Source organism: Podarcis bocagei (assembly GCF_964188305.1).
Source record: "Podarcis bocagei genome assembly, chromosome: 11".
In the NCBI taxonomy this organism is placed as follows: Eukaryota; Metazoa; Chordata; class Lepidosauria; order Squamata; family Lacertidae; genus Podarcis; species Podarcis bocagei.
The window spans coordinates 22,050,684-22,073,228 of record NC_138136.1 but is presented as its reverse complement, the minus strand read 5'-3'; the positions used below and the strand labels follow the sequence as shown (position 1 = coordinate 22,073,228).

The 22,545-nt window shown below is 42.8% G+C and overlaps 1 protein-coding gene and 1 long non-coding RNA gene across 5 annotated transcripts in view; one reads left to right on the top strand and one right to left on the bottom strand.

Annotated features, from left to right (window-relative positions):
• The first annotated feature begins 5,926 nt into the window (after positions 1-5,926).
• LOC308597822 lies at positions 5,927-17,232 on the top strand. 3 transcript variants are annotated; one of them, XR_014013150.1, is made up of 4 exons: positions 5,927-6,122; positions 8,355-8,406; positions 14,520-15,720; positions 16,807-17,232. It is a non-coding gene; the product is annotated as an uncharacterized lncRNA (long non-coding RNA). The 3 variants fall into 3 exon arrangements; XR_014013151.1 differs by lacking the exon at positions 5,927-6,122 and adding an exon at positions 6,192-6,464; XR_014013152.1 differs by lacking the exons at positions 5,927-6,122; positions 8,355-8,406 and adding an exon at positions 9,971-10,021 and having other exon boundaries at positions 13,230-15,720.
• A 925-nt stretch (positions 17,233-18,157) lies between these two features.
• The window catches only part of EPB41L4A (erythrocyte membrane protein band 4.1 like 4A), a 103,271-nt gene continuing 98,883 nt past the window's right edge, over positions 18,158-22,545 (bottom strand). Inside the window, exons 20-22 of one of the 2 annotated variants that reach the window (XM_081213701.1) lie at positions 21,059-21,169; positions 20,077-20,158; positions 18,158-18,681 (exon numbers count right to left, since the gene is read on the bottom strand). In XM_081213701.1, coding sequence (XP_081069827.1) covers positions 18,553-18,681; positions 20,077-20,158; positions 21,059-21,169 — 322 coding nt within the window. In that variant the 3' untranslated portion in view covers positions 18,158-18,552. Of the gene's footprint in view, positions 18,682-20,076; positions 20,780-20,828; positions 21,170-22,545 lie in introns of both variants that reach the window. The other variant, XR_014013110.1, reaches the window with a different exon arrangement.

The window sequence follows — 22,545 nt, the reverse complement described above, 5'->3', positions numbered from 1 at the left end:
TTTCTTAAAGTAAAGCTCACACACATTCCATTCAACATTCATTGTACTCCGTTTTAAAAGTCAAGGGAGGGGACTTTGGAACTTTCAGTTCATTCTGAAACAGAATTCCAAGAATGTTAGGTTCTGTATAACCCAGAAACCAGAGCACTTTTTTCCACCTTGCTCTTCAGCTTTTATGCGAGATGGTTGGAATAGTGTTCTCGAAGCTACCAGCATGAGTTTGACCAAACTGCGGGAGGCAGTGGAAGACAGGAGTGCCTGGCGTGCTCTGGTCCATGGGGTCACAAAGAGTCGGACACGACTAAACAACAACCACTAGCATGTGGCCCTTGAAACGTTGCCCAGAAGGGAAGGCGGCCCTCAGTCTGGAAAAGGTTCCCCAACCCTGAGATACACATGCACCTGTGCTGTGCCTGCATCATATGCCTGGTTAAATACTGGAGAAAACTCATAATATGTTCCTGCTTCCTTCCCATCCACTTCTGCCATCCAGAAGTTTCAGAAGGCAGCAGGGCTCACTGGCTTCTTCCTGAGTCATAATAAATGAAGGAAGTGAAGTGGGCTGGCATTTCAGATCCCAATATTGGTTTAAGGCTAAATAGAACAGAATTCTGCTAATTTAGATCAGCCAGCAATTGGCTGGACAGCAACCATAGTTCTTCGTTCTGATGCTGCAGACTTGCTCCAACCTGAATATTTCATGTCTGAACAATGCTTACACGATAAGTATAATTTTGAGGACAGGCACTTCATTCTTTTTGACTACTGTTTTTCAATTCAGCCCAGATAATACAGAGACTCTTTGTATAAATTATAGAAGAAATTAGGAATGAATTCCCGAATATACTGAGACTCACAAGCTCAAACCAGGTAACGTTTCTGAACTAATACTAATACTATTTCACTATTATTTGAAAGTTAAGTTTCTTTATACAATAGTCTGTTAAAGACTGCATTTACTACAAACTCAGCAAAGTTTCAGCTTAATGTTTTACTTATAGACAAGGTTAGAAAAACAATATATTCGGGGGAGACAAGTTTTGGCTTAGCATACCTCCAGAAAGCTGCTCCACAGATTATTATTATTTTTTAGTATCATTTTTATCCAATGATGATAAAAACGATATTATTACTAAATCCCCAAAATAAGCATACCCGTGTGTGCATCTATTGAGTTTTGGCTAATTTATCCAAGTAAAAAGGTAAAGGTAAAGGTACCCCTGCCCGTACGGGCCAGTCTTGACAGACTCTAGGGTTGCGTGCTCATCTTACTCTAGAGGCCGGGAGCCAGCACAGTCCGCAGACACTTCCGGGTCACGTGGCCAGCGTGACGAAGCTGCTCTGACGAGCCAGCACCAGCGCAGCACACGGAACAATTTATCCAAGTAAGCAAGGTTAAACAGATGTTTCTAAAGCAGTCTAATGATCTATGGCATACAATGTTCTTTAGTAAAGAGCCCAAGGGTAGTAATGCTAATTTCCCCCCTACTGGTGTTTCTGTGAATAATTGTCTAAAATACATGCCACCTTGGTGCATTTGCTGGAATGTTGGACTAGGAGGGACCAGGGTTCAAATTCCCACTCAGCCATGAAGTCACTGGATGACAGCCCAGTCACAGTCTCTCAGCCTAACCTCCCCCACAGGGTTGTGGGGAGGGAGAGATCCATTTATGCCATCTTGAGCTCCTTGGATTAAAAGTGAGATATTCATATAATAAATGACTGAATGCCAGGGTCAGATGTTTGCAGATCTCATCACATATTCATTGTCCCCAATGGCAAACTATTACTACATCAGCAATAGGGACTAGTGTGGGAATGTTGAGGATAGTAGGAGAGAATATATTGATTAAATATTATCCTTCCTCACTCATGCTAGTGAGCTAGTAGCAGAGCACACTCCCTTCTACATTGCAGGAAGCTAGTTGATGGATTCGTGAGAATCATTTGACTTAAGCAATCTAGTCTGGCTTGTCAAGATTGGATTGTTCCTGGTAAATCCCCTTTAGTGCCCTCTTAAAAAGAATAATGACCCAGCAGTCTTCCTTTTAAAAGTAATGGTAAAGTTTAAATAAAAAAATTCCTTCCAGTAGCACCTTAAAGACCAACTAAGTTAGTTCTTGGTATGAGCTTTCGTGTGCATGCACACTTCTTCAGATACCTTCTTCAGATGCATGCACACGAAAGCTCATACCAAGAACTAACTTAGTTGGTCTTTAAGGCGCTACTGGAAGGAATTTTTTTATTTTGACTATGGCAGACCAACACGGCTACCTATCTACTACTGGTAAAGTTTACTTACATTCAGTTCACTGTATGGTCCTGAAGGGCAGGCTTGGTTCAGGCTACAGTTCACTGTATGGTCCTGAATCTTGTAGTTTCAGTTACAGAGAAAAGTGTGGGTTCATCCTCTGTGAGGGATGAGCCCATGTGCTGCTGGCTGAGAGCCAGCAGACAGCAAAAGGCAAAACGGAATAAGGCGGGAAAGGGAAGATGGCTGCATGACCAGCCCTTTTGTAGGGTCTGCTAGGGTCCCGCCCATCTACCTGGTCACACACAGGGGGAAGATGCTCCAGACCAGGTGCCACAGGAAGTCTCCTGGCTGGAGTAACATCCCCCTGTGTGACCACTCTGGGCAAACAGGAAATGTTGTACTTGACGGCTACAGTGATGTTACACCCCACAACACTGAGAGGTGCCAAGGATCAGGCTTGCCTTATGGCCTGAATGCCCTTGATCCACCACCATTAGTACAAAAGAGCTGGTTGGAGTTTTTCAGTGAAGGAACTGCATTTAGGGAAGCTTTTAATGTTTAATAGATTATTGTATTTTAATATTCTGTTGGAAGCCGCCCAGAGTGGCTGGGGAAACCATTATTATTATTATTATTATTATTATTATTATTATTATTATTATTATTATGGATATCATCAAAAACTATTTTATTATACCAATTTGAGGTAGGGGGGAAAGCTGAATACTGAAACAAACAGTTTAAGAGCCGAGTCTTTGCTTAAAATAAGCCACTGTCTTGCTTAAAATATTTATTTTTTTTTGAAAAAGAAATTTGGTAGCAAACTTATGAATCTACATTATCCCAGGTCAGACCATTGACGGTAGTGGGGAAGGATGCTCCAGACCACGTGCCACAGGAAGTCCTCCTGGCTGTAGCAACATTCCCCTGTGTGCCCGCTCTGGACAAACAGGAAATGTTGTATTTGACTGCTTCAGTGATGTTACATCCCACACCCAGAGGCATTGGAAATAAGGAAGATGCCACCAGTTGCAGCTATCTCACTTCACACTTGGCTTTACAGTGCTAGGCTGAGGGCGTACCAAGTGTCTGAGCTGCACAGTTTCCAGTGGGATCACCACCTACTGCCATTCATTTCCTCCATTCCCCTGGTAAGGGAATTTCAATGGGAGGAGCATGTTTTGGAAGCTAAGCCTGCTGAAATTCATCTAGACAACTGTTAAAGGTACAGGAGCCTTGTCCTCTTTCACATCTGACCACATCACTCTCCCTCTTTCCCAGACACATAATGCATACTTAAAGTGAAATCTGGAATTTTCTTGTGATCCCGAATGCTCTACCCAAAGGTCTTAATGTATCAAACTGGCTTTCTCTGTTCTAGGCCTTCCCCCCACCCCCCAGAGTACCAAAATTTGAGTATTTTTTTTCCTCCCTCCTTGTATTGACTTATATTTCAGGACAGCAATCGCAGCGTGCAGTCAAGATCTGTCCTGGTGAGAGCCTTCTCTCCCGCACATGCAGTAATAACTACACATCTCTCCAGCTCCACAAAATCAGTTGCAGAACATGTCCAGCCACAGCTCATTCAAAAACTGGCAGAGCTGCGTAGGCTATCACATCGTCTCTTGCAAAAATTGAATGCTCCAAAACAACGTCTTTATAAATTGAAGGTAGGCAACGAGTGTGACTGCTCCATCTCATATTTTCTTTTCTTTTCTTTTTTAAAAAATTTTTATTAGGAATTTCAACATAACCATCTCATATTTTCTAAGTGAGTGTGTGAGGAATTTTCCTCAGCACCACAACAGAGGATGAGAAGGTAAAATTTCCTCTTCCATGCCATCTTGAGATTCTCATAATTATAAGCCCCGTCAGCTGATGCTATTTGCTCTAAAAATGTTAGGTGCAAAGACCCTTTTTTTTTAACATTCACATATAGTTTGATCTTCCTTGTGCAGACAAGGATTCAGTATGAGATAAGATTCAGTATGGCAGCTTCCAGTGTTCCAGTGATAGCATATTACAGCACAAACAAACAAAAAGGAATCTTGTGGCAGACTAATAGATATATTGTGGTACATGCTTGTGGATTAGAGACTAGTGTTTTGTGCATATTTGCTAGAAACTAAGTCCCACTGAGTTCAAAAGGGTTTACTCCCATGTCAATATGCGTAGGCTTGTAGCCTTATGTTCTATTGAAATCAATGGGAACTATTTCCATGAAATATTATTTAGGATTTACATAATGACCTGTCAATTTGTAAACCTGATCTTCCCCAAGTCCCGTGTCCCCCCCCCCCAATAATTTGTCTGGGGCAGCAGCAATAGTGTGTGGGCGCACAGAGAGTTAATAAACCACATCAGGAGCTCTGCATGGAAATATTTAGGAACTGTCTAGCATGTGAACATTAGATTGTTATCCATGTTGAGCTTTATGTCCCATTGATTTAAATAAGGAAGATATACCGTAAGCAAGGTCTTAATTCTCCCATTCAAACCAAAGGAACTTAAAAGTGCTAAACTTTGAAAGGATCATGTATACCAAACTGCAATATGGCAGAAGAATGAATCCCTTGACTATGAATCCCAGCTTGGTGTGGTGGTTAAGAGCAGTGGACTCATAATCTGGTGAACTGGGTTCGCGTCTCCGCTCCTCCCCATGCAGCTGCTGGGTGCCCTTGGGCTAGTCATACTTCTCTGAAGTCTCTCAGCCCCACTCACCTCACAGAGTGTTTGTTGTGGGGGAGGAAGGGAAAGGAGAATGTTAGCCGCTTTGAGACTCCTGAAGGGGAGTGAAAGGCGGGATATCAAATCCAAACTCTACTACTCTTCTTCTTAAAAGTCTCTGCAAGTTGGGTAGCTTGCTGAAGAATAGCAGGGTGTCTGACTGCCACAAGACTCGCTACTTCAGAAGGCAATTATCGAGTAAACTGTTCTAACATTAATTGCCTTAGGCCCTCAAAAGTATCCACACCTTCAGCAGAAAGCCAAAGATGAAAATTTTGAGCCAATTTCGAGGCAACCACAGAAAGACTGTCCGAGGAGGTGGTTTTATCCCCGTTCCGGAAGGCACGCCAATAATTCTCCGCATGGAGCCCATACCTTTGCATCACCAGACGCTTTGCATTCTCAAGACCTTGAGATGAAAGAACCCGAGGTACCACTGTAAAATAAAATAGAGCATGCACATCAGCAGAAACTTTTTTTAAAATAACATTTTTTATTAGTTTTTAGCCTACAAAATTTTAAAGACATACCACACAAATTATAACGCACATATTCTTATTTGGACTTCCTTCAGAAAATGACAGAACCTCGCCATTAACTGCTGCGCCAAAGAAGATGTTGTGCAGTACCTCCACGTGCAATTCTGCCCCTCTCCTGCTGCAAAATGCAGATCCCAAATCAAAAGAGAAGAAACGAGCGCGGAACGAGATGTGCTTTACTCTGTACTGCTATCTCTAGGGTCCCGCATCCGTTTGAATGAGAACAGCGGGAAGGGGGGGGAGAAGCACAGTTGGTACACTCCACATCCTCCTCATGTTTCGACAAGAGAGGGAGCGAGTGACCCGAGACCGCGTTTGGTATATGCCAAACCTTTGAAACCTGTCTGGGCTACGATGGTTTCCTGCAGAAATCAATGAATGGCGCGGTCTGGCCTGGTCTTCTCTATCTCCTTCCCCCGCTCTAGAAGCAATGGTTTGGCCCGAATCGGAGGCTGTAAGAAGCAGCCGGAAGGGGAAGGGCGTCTCTTTTCCCGCTCTCGGCGCGAGCGAGGTAGGTGGCGGTTGAGAGAGCCGCTGAGGGCAAATACCAAGCGGGGTGCTTGAAAAGCGCGGGAAGAGCTGTGGGGACTGGAGCTAACCAAGTGAGTAAGGCGGGGGGGGGGGAGAGAAAGAGGGGGCTCATATGTGTGGCAGTTGGCAAGGGAGGTGGGAAACAGAGGAGGAGCGCGGGCGGGTGAGGCAGACGTGGAGGTTTCGCTGAGGGGGGATCGAAGTGAGCCGGATTCCCACAGCCTCTGCCATTTCGTCTCTCTCGCGAAAGAATCCCGGGCTCTGCGCTTTATCTCCTCGCGGAGAGGCAGTTCCCGGCAGCCCTTTTAAACGAACCGTAGCGCCCTGAGGAAGAAAGCGCTTCCTTCGAAGGCCGCAGCCTCTGTCGGCGAAAACTCCGCGCGCGCCGCTTTAAGCTTCCTCAGGGCCCCGAGGTATGAACACCCCCCCCCAAAAAAAAAGTCCGGCGGTTAATAGTAAAGGCCCTACGCGCTCTTTTTTCTTCGCTTGCCGCTGGGGAACTGAGCAAGTAGGGCATGTAGGAGGTCTTACCGGCCCCTGAGGGAGCTCGTCCTCGCGCGAATGGGCGCGCGGAGGCTGCTGGGCCTTTTAGCTGCTGTTGCTTAGCGCGTGGTGTTAGTGGGGGCACAAAGGCAAGTACAGTGATACCTCAGGTTAAGTACTTAATTTGTTCCGGAGGTCCGTACTTAACCTGAAACTGTTCTTAACCTGAAGCACCACTTTAGCTAATGGGGCCTCCTGCTGCCGCTGCGCCGCCGGAGCACGATTTCTGTTCCCATCTGAAGCAAAGTTCTTAACCTGAAGCACTATTTCTGGCGATGTTGGTTGGGCTTGACGGTACAGGCTAGCGGGGGGGGGGATCACTTTTAGATAGGAAGCGGGGATATTTTGCACGTGTGGAAAGTTCGCTGTGAGCGCAAACACGTGCACAGCAGCTCTTCTCGCGTTGCTTTCTGGAGAGAAAAGGGTAGAGGTAAATAAGATTTTGTGAGAAAGAAGCCATAGAGGAAAGAAAAGTGGAGGATCTTTTTCTTACAGACAGGCATATAAAAATTCAGTATGCTGAACTGCAGGAAATGTCTCCAGCTCTGTAATGTAGGTAAGCTGTGTGTACAGTGGTACCTCGGGTTACAGACACTTCAGGTTACAGACTCTGCTAACCCACAGATAGTACCTCGGGTTAAGAACTTTGCTTCAGGATGAGAACAGAAATCACACCACGGCAGCAGGAGGCCCCATTAGCTAAAGTTGTACTTCAGGTTAAGAACGGACCTCCAGAACGAATTACGTTCTTAACCCAAGGTACCACTGTATAGGCATGCAGGTGCAGATCTTTCCTTGCTTGCTTAGTTTTGCTTGCTTTGTGTCATCTTGCCTTCAGTGTTACCCGTTCGTTTTGGTTGCTAATGAATGTGGTGTCAGAGAAGGCATAAAACAAATCCCCCCCTTGCAGCTTTTTCCTATGCTAGGAATTGTTCCTAGCAGGCTTGCTGTATGTGGGACATCTCTAGCTTTGTCTGCCTGTGGCTCCTTGAAAGTCTTATGTGTAGCTTTCTTCTTTGTGTTCATTTTAAGGTTTTTACAAACTTAAAAGCTCCTGTCTGTATGAAGACTTAATGCTTCAGCTTGACTGCAGTCCCTGTTTTCACAAAGAGCAAAGGACCAAAGTGGACATGACACAATTAACAATTACCTGAATGTTGTTGTTTTTTTAAAAGTAAATTGGTGCAGACACCTGAGCAGTGGATATGGGAGGGACCCCCACAATGCAGTGGCATAGTGTGTAGTTTGCTCCAAAGACTAATTTCATGACAGTGCTTGGTTAAATCAGCCTCTTTACAAACTTCAAAATTACTGGGTTGTTATCCCTGGCATATTCCATATGTTTACTAAGCTACACTGTATACTAGCACAGACAAAGCTTTCTCTGATTCAAGGAACCTGTGGGGAAAAACTGGTGTATATGCACTTCTCTAGCATTTTCACTCTTCCTTGCAACCACGTGGATAGGTGACAGTGTAATTTGCTAGTTTGCTCAGAAGTACATTCCACTGTTTGGGACGGACCCTGAAAAGGGGCTATTGCTAAGGGTAAACTCCACAACCACTTTTGCAAGTGAAACTTCCTGGGATTAATGTGACCTGTGCTAAATGTGCAACATGCATGTTCCCTCTTACAAGATTGCATTATGTAGTTTCTCTCTGTAACTGAGGGTCTGTGTGAGCTACTTTTAAAGCGAAATGATTTGCAGTCATACAAAAATGGCTGGTTCATTGAATCATTGTTTCTTTTATATTTTTCAGGTATAGGCAAAACCCACACAGTTTTGACGAAACATTTCACTTCAGAATATAGGTATGAGTACATTGTGTTATTCTATCTTTATACATTTCTTTAGCAGTCTGAGAGGCCCTCTTGAGGGTCATTCTACACCTAATCACCTGGTGCCATGTGCTCTCAAAACTCAGATTTTCTTCCAAAAAATATATGTTTAGATACCTGTGAGATAACCTCAGATTAATTTTTTAAGATTAATCTGAGTTGTGAGAGCACAACTGAGTATTAAAATACAGTAGGTGATTTGGCATGGAATGACCCCAATAGTAATAATGTTCATGTGTTTTTGACATAATACTTATATGGTTGCTATACATCGTATTTACTGTGCACTTCAGAGTTGCACAAATTCTTTGGGTGTTTGCCTTTTCTGTGCCTTCTGCCATGGCTGAATAAATGCTTTGACTTTCCACCTCAGTGTGATCATTGGCTATGTTCACCCTGGCCTAGGCACACATTTAGTCCACAACACTTTGACACTGATCCACATTTTGCAGCATGTAATTTTGCCTTTGTGTTGCCCATTCATTACTTTCCCTAGTGAATGTGGTGTCAGAAAAGGCATATATTAACTTTAGCTGTCATACTACCAGGAGTTGGTTATGTACCTTCTCTGTATTTCAGCTAAAACACACCATTTGTGTTGGGTCATTCTATGTCATTTCAATGAGGGCATGTCACCCTCCGTCTCGGATGTTGATGAAATTTGGTGTACGCCCTTCCCCTGTGGTTGGAAGAAACCCCCTTAATTTTTTCCTCTATCTCAATTTGTTTTAATTTTATAGCACTTCAAAGTTTCGTTAAATCTGTTGTCTGTCCCTCTTGAGACCTTCAGCACAAGATACCCTTGTGCACATTTTTCTCTCTCCATAACCATTGATCAGGTCTCTGACAGAGCTCAATAAAATGATGAGATTTCAGATAAAAATACACCAGCACTCAATATTTTATAAATGCCTAAAAACTTATGCTATTATCACAGTTTATTACCTTACAAGTTCAATGATCCTCAGTTTCTTTGCTGTAGCCTCAGTATCAGCTGCAAGATTTTCATTTTTTTCTTCCATCAACACCATACACTTGTTGGGAAAGAAGTATCTTCTGCCAGTTATTGTCTTTGGGGGTTGTACAATACCAAGCGTGTGAGGAAATGGTTTTACACAAGAATTGTCACGGCTAGGCCAGCAGAATGAAGGCGAAGGTCCATTTGGGTGAATAATTTTTACAAAAGCATCTCAATCGTCTTGATTATTTTCCGATAGCATTCCAAAGTACCACAAATAATCATACTTGCAAGTTACAAAACATCCAGGATAAGGATCATCAGCATTCACAGGAAGCTTGGGGAGGCTCCTCAAGTTGAAAGTGAGGAAGGGTTCTTTATCAGTGCTCATTCTTCTTGCTTCAGTTGTGCCTGTAGAATTCAGTGGTTTAAAGTTGTGGAAATTGTGAGTTCCAGGGAGTGTCTGCACATATCTGAAACAGGTTTCACGGGAACAGCAGATTATGTCTGTCTTCCTTTGCAATATAATGGAATTTGGCCTTTTTTAAAAAAATCACAGAAATAAAAAAATATTTTTGGAGTAGTAATCTGCTTCTCAAGGGATCTCTGAAGACTCTTTTCTGGCTAGACGTTTTGTAGTTCCACCAATACTGTTGCATACTGACTTGACATGACTAGTGGCAAAGAAAGACCACTGCATTTATTTGGAAATCTTCTTGATGACAGAGATTTAGGAAGTTGAACTTATTTTTGTACTGCGCTGCACAGCTGTCACTAAAGTAGTGTATCTTTTCAATGTGAGGAAAATTATCTTTTATATATTTCAAAACTATTGAGTTTTGTATACCATGTTCACACCATGCTTTAAATCATCAGAAACAGTGCAATGGGATGAGATCATCTCTCCGTCAGGACTTTTATTAGGGCAGTTCATAAAAAACGTTTTTTTGAACCTGCTCCAAAGGTCTTCGCTTACTACAATAGGGATTATAGAGTTATATCTAAAATTTACTTTATATCAGTTAATATCTTGACCCTCCACTGAATTGAAATTTCAGCCTTCATGACGTAGGAAAACGGCCAAGTAAACAGCTATTTTCATCACTTTATGACCAATTCAGCTTTATTTTGCAGGAATAGCATTTTTTAAGAGAACAATAAAAGATGCTGAATATTATTTCCTTTATCCCAGTTATTTTCAATATATGTTTTTCTCTTATGTCTCAAAATAATATTTTGTCTTGTTCATAGGTGTGTGACACTAATATTTTGATTGAAGAGTCTAAGGGCAGTCTGTAGTAAGTGAAAGACATTTAAGGAGTGAGAACAATAGAATATTAGATAATGGCAGCTTCAACAATAGTCACAAGAATATCTACAGATCAACTGGTGTTTGGTCAGCTGGCTGATTTGCCTGTGAGCTTACTTCCAACAGAATTGGATATTGATAAGTGCTTCTTGCATGAGAAACAAAAATGGATGATTGAAAACACTGCAAAAAAGGAGCCAGACTATTATTGCAGAGATTGTTACAAACATGCATCCATACTAACAGTCCGAAAAGACACAATTAAGGCCCATGTTCTGAAAGTGTCTGAAAAGCGCCAAAGCATAATCAGAATACCAGCTGTCAGAAGGTATAAGAATCCAAAGTGTCAAAATCCCTATGATCTTTCAGACTTCTTCAAAAATAAGATGTGTTTCTGAAAGGTATTTCCTGTTTGTTTGAAGTTGTTGACAATGGGAATGTGCCAAAGATAGTGAATTTCTCAAAGATCAGCGATCCATTCAGAAGATGACCATAAGTAGTACAGTGGATAAAGAGGCTACAAGGAAACAACAGCAGAAAGTCAAGTAAGAAAGCAGAGGAAACCAGGGCTGCACAGGAACGACAACGATGAGAATCTCACTTTCAAATTGTTGCTGCTGATAATGTTAATATTTAGAGCACTTGAAGATAGGACCTTGTAGTCACAGAAGGTAGCTTACAACTGCAGGCTATATGCTTGTACATGGGAACTGTGAAAGGTTTTAAACATTAATTTTATATATTATGAATGTGTGTCCACCTATGTGGTTTACTGTGAAGTATCAGGAGCTTGCAGTTAATGGTCCTCAGAATCTGTTTTTCTTAATGCAAAGGTCTCTGTTAATGGAAGATCAAACTGCTAAGAAAATTGCACAGTGGTGTATTCAACAGAATGCTTTTATGCCCATCCAGAAAACATTCTGTTAGCTGAACTAGCCTCTTCCCATAAAGCAGATAGTGCTGATGCTGTGGAAACTATCATTGCAGCCAGAGCTATAGACCAAGATGTAGCTTCTGTACGTCTCTTTAGGGCAGTGTTTCCCAACCTTTTTTGGGCAAAGGCACACTTGTTTCATGAAAAAAATCTCGCGGCACACCACCATTAGAAAATGTTTAAAAAATTAACTCTGTGCCTATATTGACTATATATAAAGTAACTCTCTTTAATAGGAATCAAATAAACACAAAGAAAGTATTTTATAATTACTTTATTATGAAATAGTAAGTTGCAGAATTTATTCAGCACGCAGAAAATGGCCTTTTGGGGGGTGAATGTGGATGAAGCAGGAAGAGAACTTAAAAAAAAGGCATGCATGAAATCTAGCCCCAAACACACACACGCACACTTTCCCCAAAGTGGTTGATGACGCAGGATATTTCCACATGCTTCTAAAATGCACATTAAATAAAATGAGAGAGAGGAGTGCACGCACTCACCTGCCAGCCTCGGAGCTGTGGAATGCAGCGACATGAAGCAGTCTGTGTCCTTCCAGGCGCCAACTCAGACCTGCCGTGCTGTTTTGTTCCCCCGGCGTCGCTGCCTTCATCCAGCCGGATGCCTCTCCTGCCCAAGGGACGTGTCAGCAGCCACCCGGCGTGGGGTAGAGGCAGGACGGCCCCACTTCCTGCTGCCCACAAGGCTTTGGGGTGAGAAACACGGAGGGGCAGGAGAGTGGAGGTTCCCTTAATTGGAAAAAGCAGGGAGGCAGGCTGCTTGATGCCTGCTGAAGGGAATCCCGAAGGCGCGATCGCGCACGCGCAGGCCCAGTAGCGAGCGGCGATGGGATGTGGTAGCAGCGGTGGCACACGAAGTCCCCCAGGCAGCGGAGCAGCTCGCCCATCGAAGCCTGCACGATCACCCGCCGGGGGCGGCGGCGCGGTTGCCGGGCAGCGGCGGGGGTGGTGGTGGCGGTGGCTGCTTGCCGCCCTCCTGGGCGGAGGCGGGCACGGTGGGCACCGGCACGGCCAAGGGCCCCTGCTTGGTGCCGTCGGATGTGGGAGCTCGCTCGCTCGCCGCCCCGCGTGTGCTCGCCGAGCATGCGCAGGCCCAGTAGCGAGCGGCGATGGGGCTAGCCGGAGAAGAGAGGGCGAGCCCCCTCCGCTCCAGCCCTAAAAAGGGCAAGCCACGCCCCCTCCAGCCAGCCGATTGGCTGGCCAGGAGGCGTGGCCGGATGGGATTCCCCTGCTCTCGCGGGGGCTGAGATGGGATTCCCCGCTCACGTGGGGGCGGATGGGATTCCCCGCTCACGTGGGGAAGGGCGTGATGCCCACAACCCCACCTCCTGGGGCAGGCCCAGTAGCGAGCGGATGCGCAGGCCCAGTAGCGAGCGGCGATGGGATGTGGGAGCTCGCACGCTCGCCGCCCCGCGTGTGCTCGCCGCCACCGCCCGACTCGCCCGCCTCCACGGAACACAAGGCAAAGTTCCACGGCACACTAGTGTGCCGCGGAGCACCGGTTGGGAAACACTGCTTTAGGGTGCCTACACTGGATTTTAAAGCAACTAAGTGGTAGTTCATGATTAAATGGAGTGAAACAGACACATTGGAACCTCCTTTAATTAGGAACATGTCAAATACCGAACTCTTGGCTGTACATAGTAGCGGAACCTCTTGTGCCTAAATTTAAGTGTCACACACAAATGGTGGAGAGAGCTGTCAAGGAGGTGACAAAAGCAAGCCAGAATGTAGTTTGTATGAAGCCTCGCGATGCTACTATAAAGGCATCAGTGGAGAACTAGGCCAAATACCCAAAACAGTAATCAAAGGATTTTGTCCCAAAATTCACATCTTTATTTTTATTTGTTCTTGAAGTAATGTAAATGTAACTTAACATGTCATTATTAGTATTAAATTATGTAATAATAAAAGTTGGTATTCAATACCCACGTATCCAGTTGCTTAAAGGTGGAAATAATAATTATTGTAGGATCGTATGAGTCACATTTTGATTTAAATGTCAATACTATCATCATTAAAAGGTTTTTTAAGTACTGGATTTTGTGTATCAATTTGTATTCTGCATCTTTTATTGTTCTCTTAAAAAAATGCAATTCCTGCAAAATAAAACTGAATTGGTCGTAAAGTGACGAAAATAGCTGTTTATTTGGACATTTTCCTATGTTGCAAAGGCTGAAATTTCAATTCAGTGGAGGAGGGTCAAGATATTAACTGATATGCATGAAACTTTATATATAGCTCTATAATCCCTATTGTAGTAAGATAAGACCTTTGGAGCAGGCATTAATTTTTTTTATGAACTGCCTACTACTACAGGATGCAAAGTACAAGAATCAGAAGTCCAGTGGTAGCCTTGTACCTCATCTTGAAGCCTGCATACAATTCTTGGAGGTTGCCCAGTATTAGCCGCTTCCTATGATACACTTTTCCAATTCTGACCACATCTTTCATTCCTGACTTTATTCTAGACTTCTCATCACTGTAATAAAAGTTTAGAACCTTGCTTACAGTTTCAGATGGAAGCTTTTTTCCACCTCTGGTATCTGGTTCAGCTAAAATTCCTCTTTCTTTAAAAAGCTTCTGTGCCTGGCAAACTGAATCACTGGGGAACAATGGTGCACAGTGGTGTATTTTTCTGTTGCATGAGATTTTTCAACTGTTTTTATATGTTCTTTCAATGCTGATTTCAAATCTGAAATCGATTTTTGTGTACATGCTATAGTTATCTTTCAATTTCTGACTTTTGCCGATATGTCATATTTGCACTGGGAATAAGTGGACAATGACACATTGATGTACCCTAACCAACTTAATTTTTCTTTATTTTTATAGTTTTGTAACCTAAATATTTGTATTTTTCAGATCGGACCATGGCTTCTTCAAAATGTGTAAACAACCCTGATGCCTTTTGTTATGTATGTGGCTGCTATGCATTTCCTCATCAAAGACGCAATATAACAGCGTTTGTGAGGCGTGCCTATAAAAGCTATTTTGAAATTCCCCTGGGCAACCAAGACAAGAAATGGGCTCCGCATACTGTCTGTCACAATTGTGAGGAAATGCTTAGAGACTGGACAAAAGGAAAATGGAGTAGTATGACTTTTGGGGTTCCTATGGTTTGGTGAGAACCCAAGGATCACACAAGTGATTGCTATTTTTGTCTGGTCAATATGAAGCGTATCGGCAAGAAAAACCGATATGCTGTCGCCTATCCCAGTATTCCTCCAGCAATTAGACCTATCCCACACTCTGAGGAACTCCCAATTCCAGTTTTTAAGGGGTTTGTCTCTTCTGAAGATGAAGGAAGTGAACATGGTGAGGAAGATCATGAGGATTTTGGGAAGGTGCATGAAGAAATGGCTGTAGAATCTGAAGACGACTCATCTGAGCAGCAATCAGCCCCACAGCAGTTTGGCCAACGGGAACTGAATGACTTAGTGCGTGATTTGGGCCTCTCCAAGAAGGCAGCTGAGTTATTAGCATCCAGGCTGCAAGAAAAACATCTACTGCACCACTCGGCAAAAGTGACATATTTCTGAAAGAGGGACCAGGATTTTGTGGGCTTCTTCTCAAAAGACAAGCACTTTGTTTACTGTCATATTCCAGGCCTTCTCTGCCAATTAGGCATTACATCATACAATTCAACGGAATGGCACTGATTTCTTGATAGCTCTAATCACAGTCTCAAGTGTGTTCTCTTGCACAACGGAAACGTGTATGGAGTGGTTCCCGTTGGTCACTCATTGGTGATGATGTGGAGGTGAAAATGAGTGAGGAAGATGAGGGTGCAAAACAAGGCTGAATTTAATAAGCCCCAATGGATGCCTACGGACCTGGAAATGCACGGAATCCAGCAGAAAAAGAAATTGACAGTGTGTGAGCAAAAAGAGAAAATTAAGGTACAGCACAGTTATGGACTATGCCCCACTGAATTCAGTGGGATTTTCTTCTGATTAAACATGCCCAGTCTTAAGTTGAAAGAGGAAGAAAACATGCTTGGGCAGGATATGAAGAGAAACACAAATGTGAGGAGTGGGAGCAAGGTACAGGCACTTTACTTGAGGTAGGCTTCATTTGCTTTCAGGTAGGTAAAGGTGGCGGCTTTGCTGGGTTGTAATTCAAGTGAAACATAGCTTATTGGAAATAGGGTAGGTAGGCAGGGTTAAGGCACAGTGGCTTGTCCATTACATCAGCAAAATACGCATGTGTACCTTTACGTCTACACCCACTTCATTCTGCTCCTGTTTTGCCAGGGTCTTGTTCTTCGCTGTTCATACACTTTCCTTATTTTTCCCATCTCCTGAAAGCAAGGCTTCAAATCACCATGGTGAGGAGCAGGACACACCACCTGGACATGAGAAGTGCCATGAGAACAGATGATTTTGGCCCCATGACAACAACTGTCTCACCATTACTGATCATCCATGTGGAGTGTAGCTGTTTTAACTGCATAGAACCATGTGTGCCCCAAAACATATTAGCTGCTGCAGATACTTCTACACTTCTGCTTGATGGGAGAAAGTGGTCTGCCCAGGCCAATGAGTAATAATAATAATTTATAATAATTTATTATTTATACCCCGCCCATCTGGCTCTGTTTCCCCAGTAAGAGGTCGTTCATAGCTATGGACCTGGTGATTGACCTTGCTGCTAGGGCTGCTCCTGGATCCACTGCAGCATGGCAGGCAATTTAACAAGTGGATTAATGCTCTGCTCTTGGTGCGTTTGGTGAAACAAGCATCAGGTGGTGAAGCTATGTTAGATAATTAATAGTTCACAGTGACAAAGGTTTGATGAGTTTCTACATTAGAAAAAATGCCAAAATAAATTTGGCTGGGGCAACCTTCACAAAAAGATGGTCACTCACAGTTAGTGGACCAAATGCAAGATGGCCACTTAAATTCTCTAAAAATGAATTTGCCACCCTTTTCACATAACTGAATTGACACAGCACATAGTATGTAAATACAGGTTTCCAACATCAAGAAATTAGTTTGACATCAAACTAAAAAACAAAACTTAAAAATAAGATGGCCACCAGTTAATAACTACTTCAAAAATTAGGGTAACCCAAATTCATTTCTTGTGGCACATTTTCTGTTTGGTTGCCGGATAATTAATAGTGGATTGTTTTTTTTTTCTTTTGCAGGAATATGTATCTACAGCATCAGCTACAACATGCTAGCAGAAGCCTGTATTAAGAAGGAGAGGGAAAGTAATGTGTAAATATTACCTGTTGGATTGTGATAATTACACCTTGAAAGTAAATAGGGCGAACATGCCTTGCTCCATTGCAACCACTCACCACCAGACCACAGACAGACTCTTGTTGATGGTATATAGTTTCCAATCTATTGTTCCAGTAAGCTTTGCACACAGGGGTTTTAAAGTTAAAACATGGATGCAGATTGGGATTGAAAATTAACACCTGCCACTGAAGTATCAGTAGTTTAACATTATGTGGCTTATTCTGCTCAACTTCTGTATCAGAGGTAATTTCATGTATAGGTATAAAGAAACATCTGTACACAGCACCTGTGTATGTTCAATTTAAAAATAAATCAATTTCAAAACACCATGGTTGCTAGATGCGTCTTTCTCATCCATAAACAGTGTGATACACACAAAAAAGCTGCCACCGTAAAAGTTACTAGAAGAAAAGCAAAACCAAACCAGTTTTTGTTGGCAATCCAAAGTTCTCCCCTGCAATTAAGATGTTCTGCCGTTTGCAGGAAATTAAAAATGGGAGGATCTCACAATTGTAAAACCAAGTGGACAGCAACAATGAGCTAGCAGGAATAGAAAATGAAGGGTTTGACCTTCATCCCTTGTTATTCAATCATCCAGTTTGCTTGTTTCCTTGGAGTGGAAGGATGGAGAAATGAAACCTGTACTCTTTTGCTATCCAGAGTTGGTGCTATTGTAATGCCTCCCTCCTTGCCATTCTTTTCATCTGTTTCTAGGCCTTGTACACTAGGAAGCAACATCTGGAGGGCCATATGCCCCTCCCTGCTCCTAAACATTGGTTGCTTAAGAATATTTCATTATATCATAGCACCTTAAGTCAAAGGTGGTGGCAACTCATTTCAAAATACTATAGCTACACCTTTTACAGCTGAACACTTTTCTCTGTTCTAAACTCTATAATTTGATGCCTCATTCATAGCTCTATGAACTTCCCCAACCAGATGCCCTGCAAATATTTTTTACTTCATTCTTATGATGTGATTTGTACTCATTGGAAGGGTACCAGGTTAGGGAAACCTGCTCTAGAACCACAGTAAAAGATCCTAAAAACATCGGCAACAATAGCATGAATCTTAAGGACCTAATTTTAGGACATTAAAAATTGGAAGGCTGCATACAAGACAGTCAGCTTTTGTGTAACCAAGCAGGTTGTAGAATTCACTGTATAAAGTTCTGATAAAATAATCAACATTGCTGTGAATAAGAATGAGATTGCTAGGCAAGTATAGGCATATGAATTACAGTCCTTACTCTTAAATTCAGAAAACATTTACTATTGCACATTTGGCAAGTACATTGCTTTTGTATCTTTGCTGATACTTCCTTTTTTTGGATCAAGTCACCCAGGGCATTGTCCATGGTTAACAATCGGCTGTAACTGGTTTTTGGAACTGGAGTAATTATTATCTAAAGCCTTTACTTTCATAGATCTTCCAGTAAGCCAACAGCTGTTTTGTTCAATCCTCTGATCTTATTGGTGTTGTCCTTCAGAGCAATTTGCCTCGTCCTCAAGAAATATTTCATAGTTTAAATCTTTGTTTTAATTTAGGTCAAAAATCCCATCTGTGCAGTTTAAGTGTAGTTGGACTTCTGTACCATTTGAAAATGCCAAGGAGCAGCATCCTCTCACAGTCCTTTGTTAGAAAAATCAAGTCTCTGTCTTAAGCCGTGAAGCTTGTACAATTTTTATTGTCTTTGCACTGTGCTTTCCATCCAGGTTGTTGATGGGTGCCTGTGCCTTTTCTTCTATTAGACTGTCCTTAGATCCATTTCGCCTCTGAAGAGAAAGAAAATGCATTACTAAAAGTTCAATGCACAACCGATGAGAATTAAGTCACGTTCTGTGTTCTGGTTACAGTTCTGCAAAAGGAATTACTGTATTTTCCCATATATAAGACAATGCTATTTGCTATTAAAATTTAGTCAAAAATTGGGGGACAACTTATACATGGATGGTGAATGCACAGGGGCTCTGGTTGTGGATCTGACTCTGGTGCGGGAGGCCTGGGTTTGGGTTCAGGCTCTGACATGGGCGGCCTGGACTCTGGCTCTGCCTCGATTTCTTAATTTTGGGTTAAAAAAAAATAGGGGTTTTCTCATACAAGGGGGAGTGTCTTATACACGGGAAAATACGGTACTACAGTCGTACCTCGGAAGTTGAACAGAATCCGTTCCAGAAGTCCGTTTGACTTCCGAAATGTTCAACTTCCAAAGCACGGCTTCTGATTAGCTGCAGGAAGCTCCTGCAGCCAATCAGAAGCCGTGGAAGCCCTGTCGGACGTTCGGCTTCCAAAAGAACATTTGAAAACTGGAACACTCATTTCCGGTTTTTGATCGACTCCCAACGATCAAAATGACCAACGTTCGGGAGCCGAGGTACGACTAAACTCCCAATATAAACACTGATTTTCTGAAAGCTTTCAAACTTCAACAAACTAGCTAATGACTAAATTGAAATTAACATTGCAATGCATGGGATTAAGAGTGCGTCTGCGGAGGGATCCTAAATTAAATCTATTAAATTTAAATGTGGAGGTGAGGTGGCATTGGAATTGCTTGGCATTTGATTTCAGCAACATCCGAATACTGTTTGGTAAGTGTTAACAGCATATCATCCTAACAGAATCAATTAGGATGGAGGCAGGTGGCAGGATGGATGAGTTGGTAAATAACTGTAAGAATAAGGGAGTGAAGTTAGGCTAGGACAGGCATAGGCAAACTCGGCCCTCCAGATGTTTTGGGACTACTACATCCCTAGCTAACAGGACTGGTGGTCAGGGATGATGGGAATTGTACTCCCAAAACATCTGGAGGGCTGAGTTTGCCTATGCCTGGTTGACTCCTTTCCTCTGTGTGCTGCAGTCCCAATGAACCACCACCATCCCTTGAGAGCATTTCAGGTGTGGTATTTAGCACTAACTAGAGTCACACACAACAATTCTAACTATAGGAAGCCAGTGTAACTTTCACTTGTGTATGTTACTCCTATTCTAAGCTCCATTCAGGACTGTATGGGACAGGCTACTGCCAGTAGCTGAATGTAGGTCCAAGTTGTAAGACCTGGGTCCTAAGTCACATGACCTAAGCTGAATTAGATTTGGAGGCTGCATAAGTCTCTCCTTGTCCTGCCACTCCCCCAAAATATGCAACTTAAAATACTCAAATTACCAACCTGGTGAGATACTGCAATGGTGGGGCACTGAGCATCTGAGGAACGGGTTACAGGTAATGGAGGTACAAGGTCTGTTTTTGAACTGAAAAAGAAAACAAATGGCAAGATGTATGGCGCTTACACGTTAAGAAAGGTTTTGGGGTTAAAAAGTTATCTGCACATGAACAGGCATCCTATCAGTGCTTTTCTCTCTAATAAATACAACTCAAGGGGATATATAGCTGACTGTTTCTCCTATAGCCCAACTGGAACCCAAACAAGAACAACGATCTTTGTTAGACCCCCAGTATAGGATAGAACTCAATTATTCTAACTTTGAAATGTTCTTAAGTGTTTCTAATTAAGGTTTAACTGCTGATTTACGGTCCTGTGTTCCAAGAGTTGCTTCCCATATTATGATACAAGTGAGGCAGTGACCTCTTTTCCTTTAAGCAATAAAGGAGGAGTAGGAAGAGGCCAAGTGTTTTCATATACTGCCCTGCCCTTTCCTCTAACAGGATAGCACTTCTGATACAAGTGTATTGTGCTTCTGGATATGCAGGAAGGTCCAACATCCTGTTGGCAATGGTGTAGAACAGGCATGTCCAACTCCCAAGAGACTGCAATCTACTCCCACTTTTAAAAAAATGGCAGTGATCCACCCATTGGATTTACAAAAGTTGTTGAGCTTTTTTTGTCAATCGTTCAGGATCACAAGATCAACCTGGATCGACCTTGGGCATCCCGCAATCAACCAGTAGATTGTAATCAACCTGTTAGACAGACCTGGTATAGAAGATTCTAAGCAGAATGAGGAGTTAAGTAACAGGCCAAGGTGCAAACCACTGATCTCTCCCACTCAACTTTTTTTCCTGAGGAGTCAGCCAGGGAACATAAAATATTTTAACAAGTTGCTGCACAATAATTTCGTTAAATTGGAGTTGGGGGTAGGGATAGGTAGCATTTATCATTAAACCACTGGCAAATTAAATACTTGACCTACTTAACTTCTGACAGAACAGATCTCTCTCCGTCAGAGCACTGCGACCGTCGATACTGGCGATAACTTCGAGGGGAGTGGGAATGTCTGATGCGAACAGGGTCGCCTTGAGTCCTAAAGTGGAATTAACATTTCCAGGAGCAGATTAGTATCACAAGGGATTCTCATCAAAAAGAATACAAAAGTTGACAACCCTGGAAAGTTGTTTAACCTCCACTATCAAGTTCATTTGCATCAGGGTTTCCCAACCATGGGTCTCCAGCTGTTTTTGGACTACAACTCCCATCATCCCTAGCTAGCAGGACCATTGGTCAGGGATGATGGGAAATGTAGTCCAAAAACAACTGGTTGGGAAACCCTGATCTAGTCCAACCCCTTGCAGGAATATAAAGCTGTCCCATATGGGGCTTGAACCTGCAACCTTGGCATTTTCAGCATTATGCTCTAACCAACAAAGCTAAGCTGTGTGGTGTCACGTGGAATGTTTCAAGTTATGGGAACTGTTATCACCAGTGGTCAGCAATGTTGGGAGCTGCCGTCCAAAACAGCTGGAGTCTTTGGGAAGCCCTGATTTATATTAAGAATGTATAGGAAATTCATAAAATTATCAAACAGAATTTCCCCTCCATACAGTAGCCTCAGCTCTGAGAATAAAAAAAAAACAAAACTAAAAGATCCACACCGAATAAGAAATGCTACCAATTAGTAATATTAGCATTGGTGAGCAAATGTTGCCAGCAAATATCTTGCCCTATATTCAATTTTTCCTTCCCTCTGTAGCCCATCCTTACCCTCTGACTTCTTAGGAAAGAGATTTGTTTCACTTGTATTCCACCTTTCCTCCACGCAACTCAAGGTGGTGTACACAGTTTCCTTTAAGTTAAGCTGCTTAATTGTGAGTAATGCGAGCAAAATTATTTAAAAATATATTGGGGTGTGTGTACACACACAAGCTTAGGTAGGTGTGAGTTGGGGTTGTTTGACTATGGTTCAGACATTGATGACTTCAGGATTGGATTACTGCAATACACCCTGTGTGCATCCTTTGTATTTGGTCTGGAAAGTAGTTAGTACAGAGTGCTGCAACACGATTTCTGACAGAACCCATCAACCTGGCTTTTCTTCAGCTGGAACTCACGGAACTCAGTTCCAGCACCTCTCAGGTGGGCGCCGTTGCCATTCTAAGAGAACAAGGGATGCGTACATGGTGAGTTCCAGCACCTCTTTTTCTAGAAAAATAGCACTGTTTGTCAATATTTAACACCCTTGTCATAGATTGGGACTGGCTTCCGATTTGTCACTGGGCCAAATTCAATATGATTTATGTATAAAGCCTTCAACTGGTTGGGACCTGTTTACCTGAAGGATCTCCTCAACCCATATGTCCTCAAACTAACTCGTAAGTGCCACATGATGTTCCTCCTGCACTGAGAAGAAGTTGATACTTTAGTATGACAATCACCTGCATGTTGAAATTCCCTGCATTATTT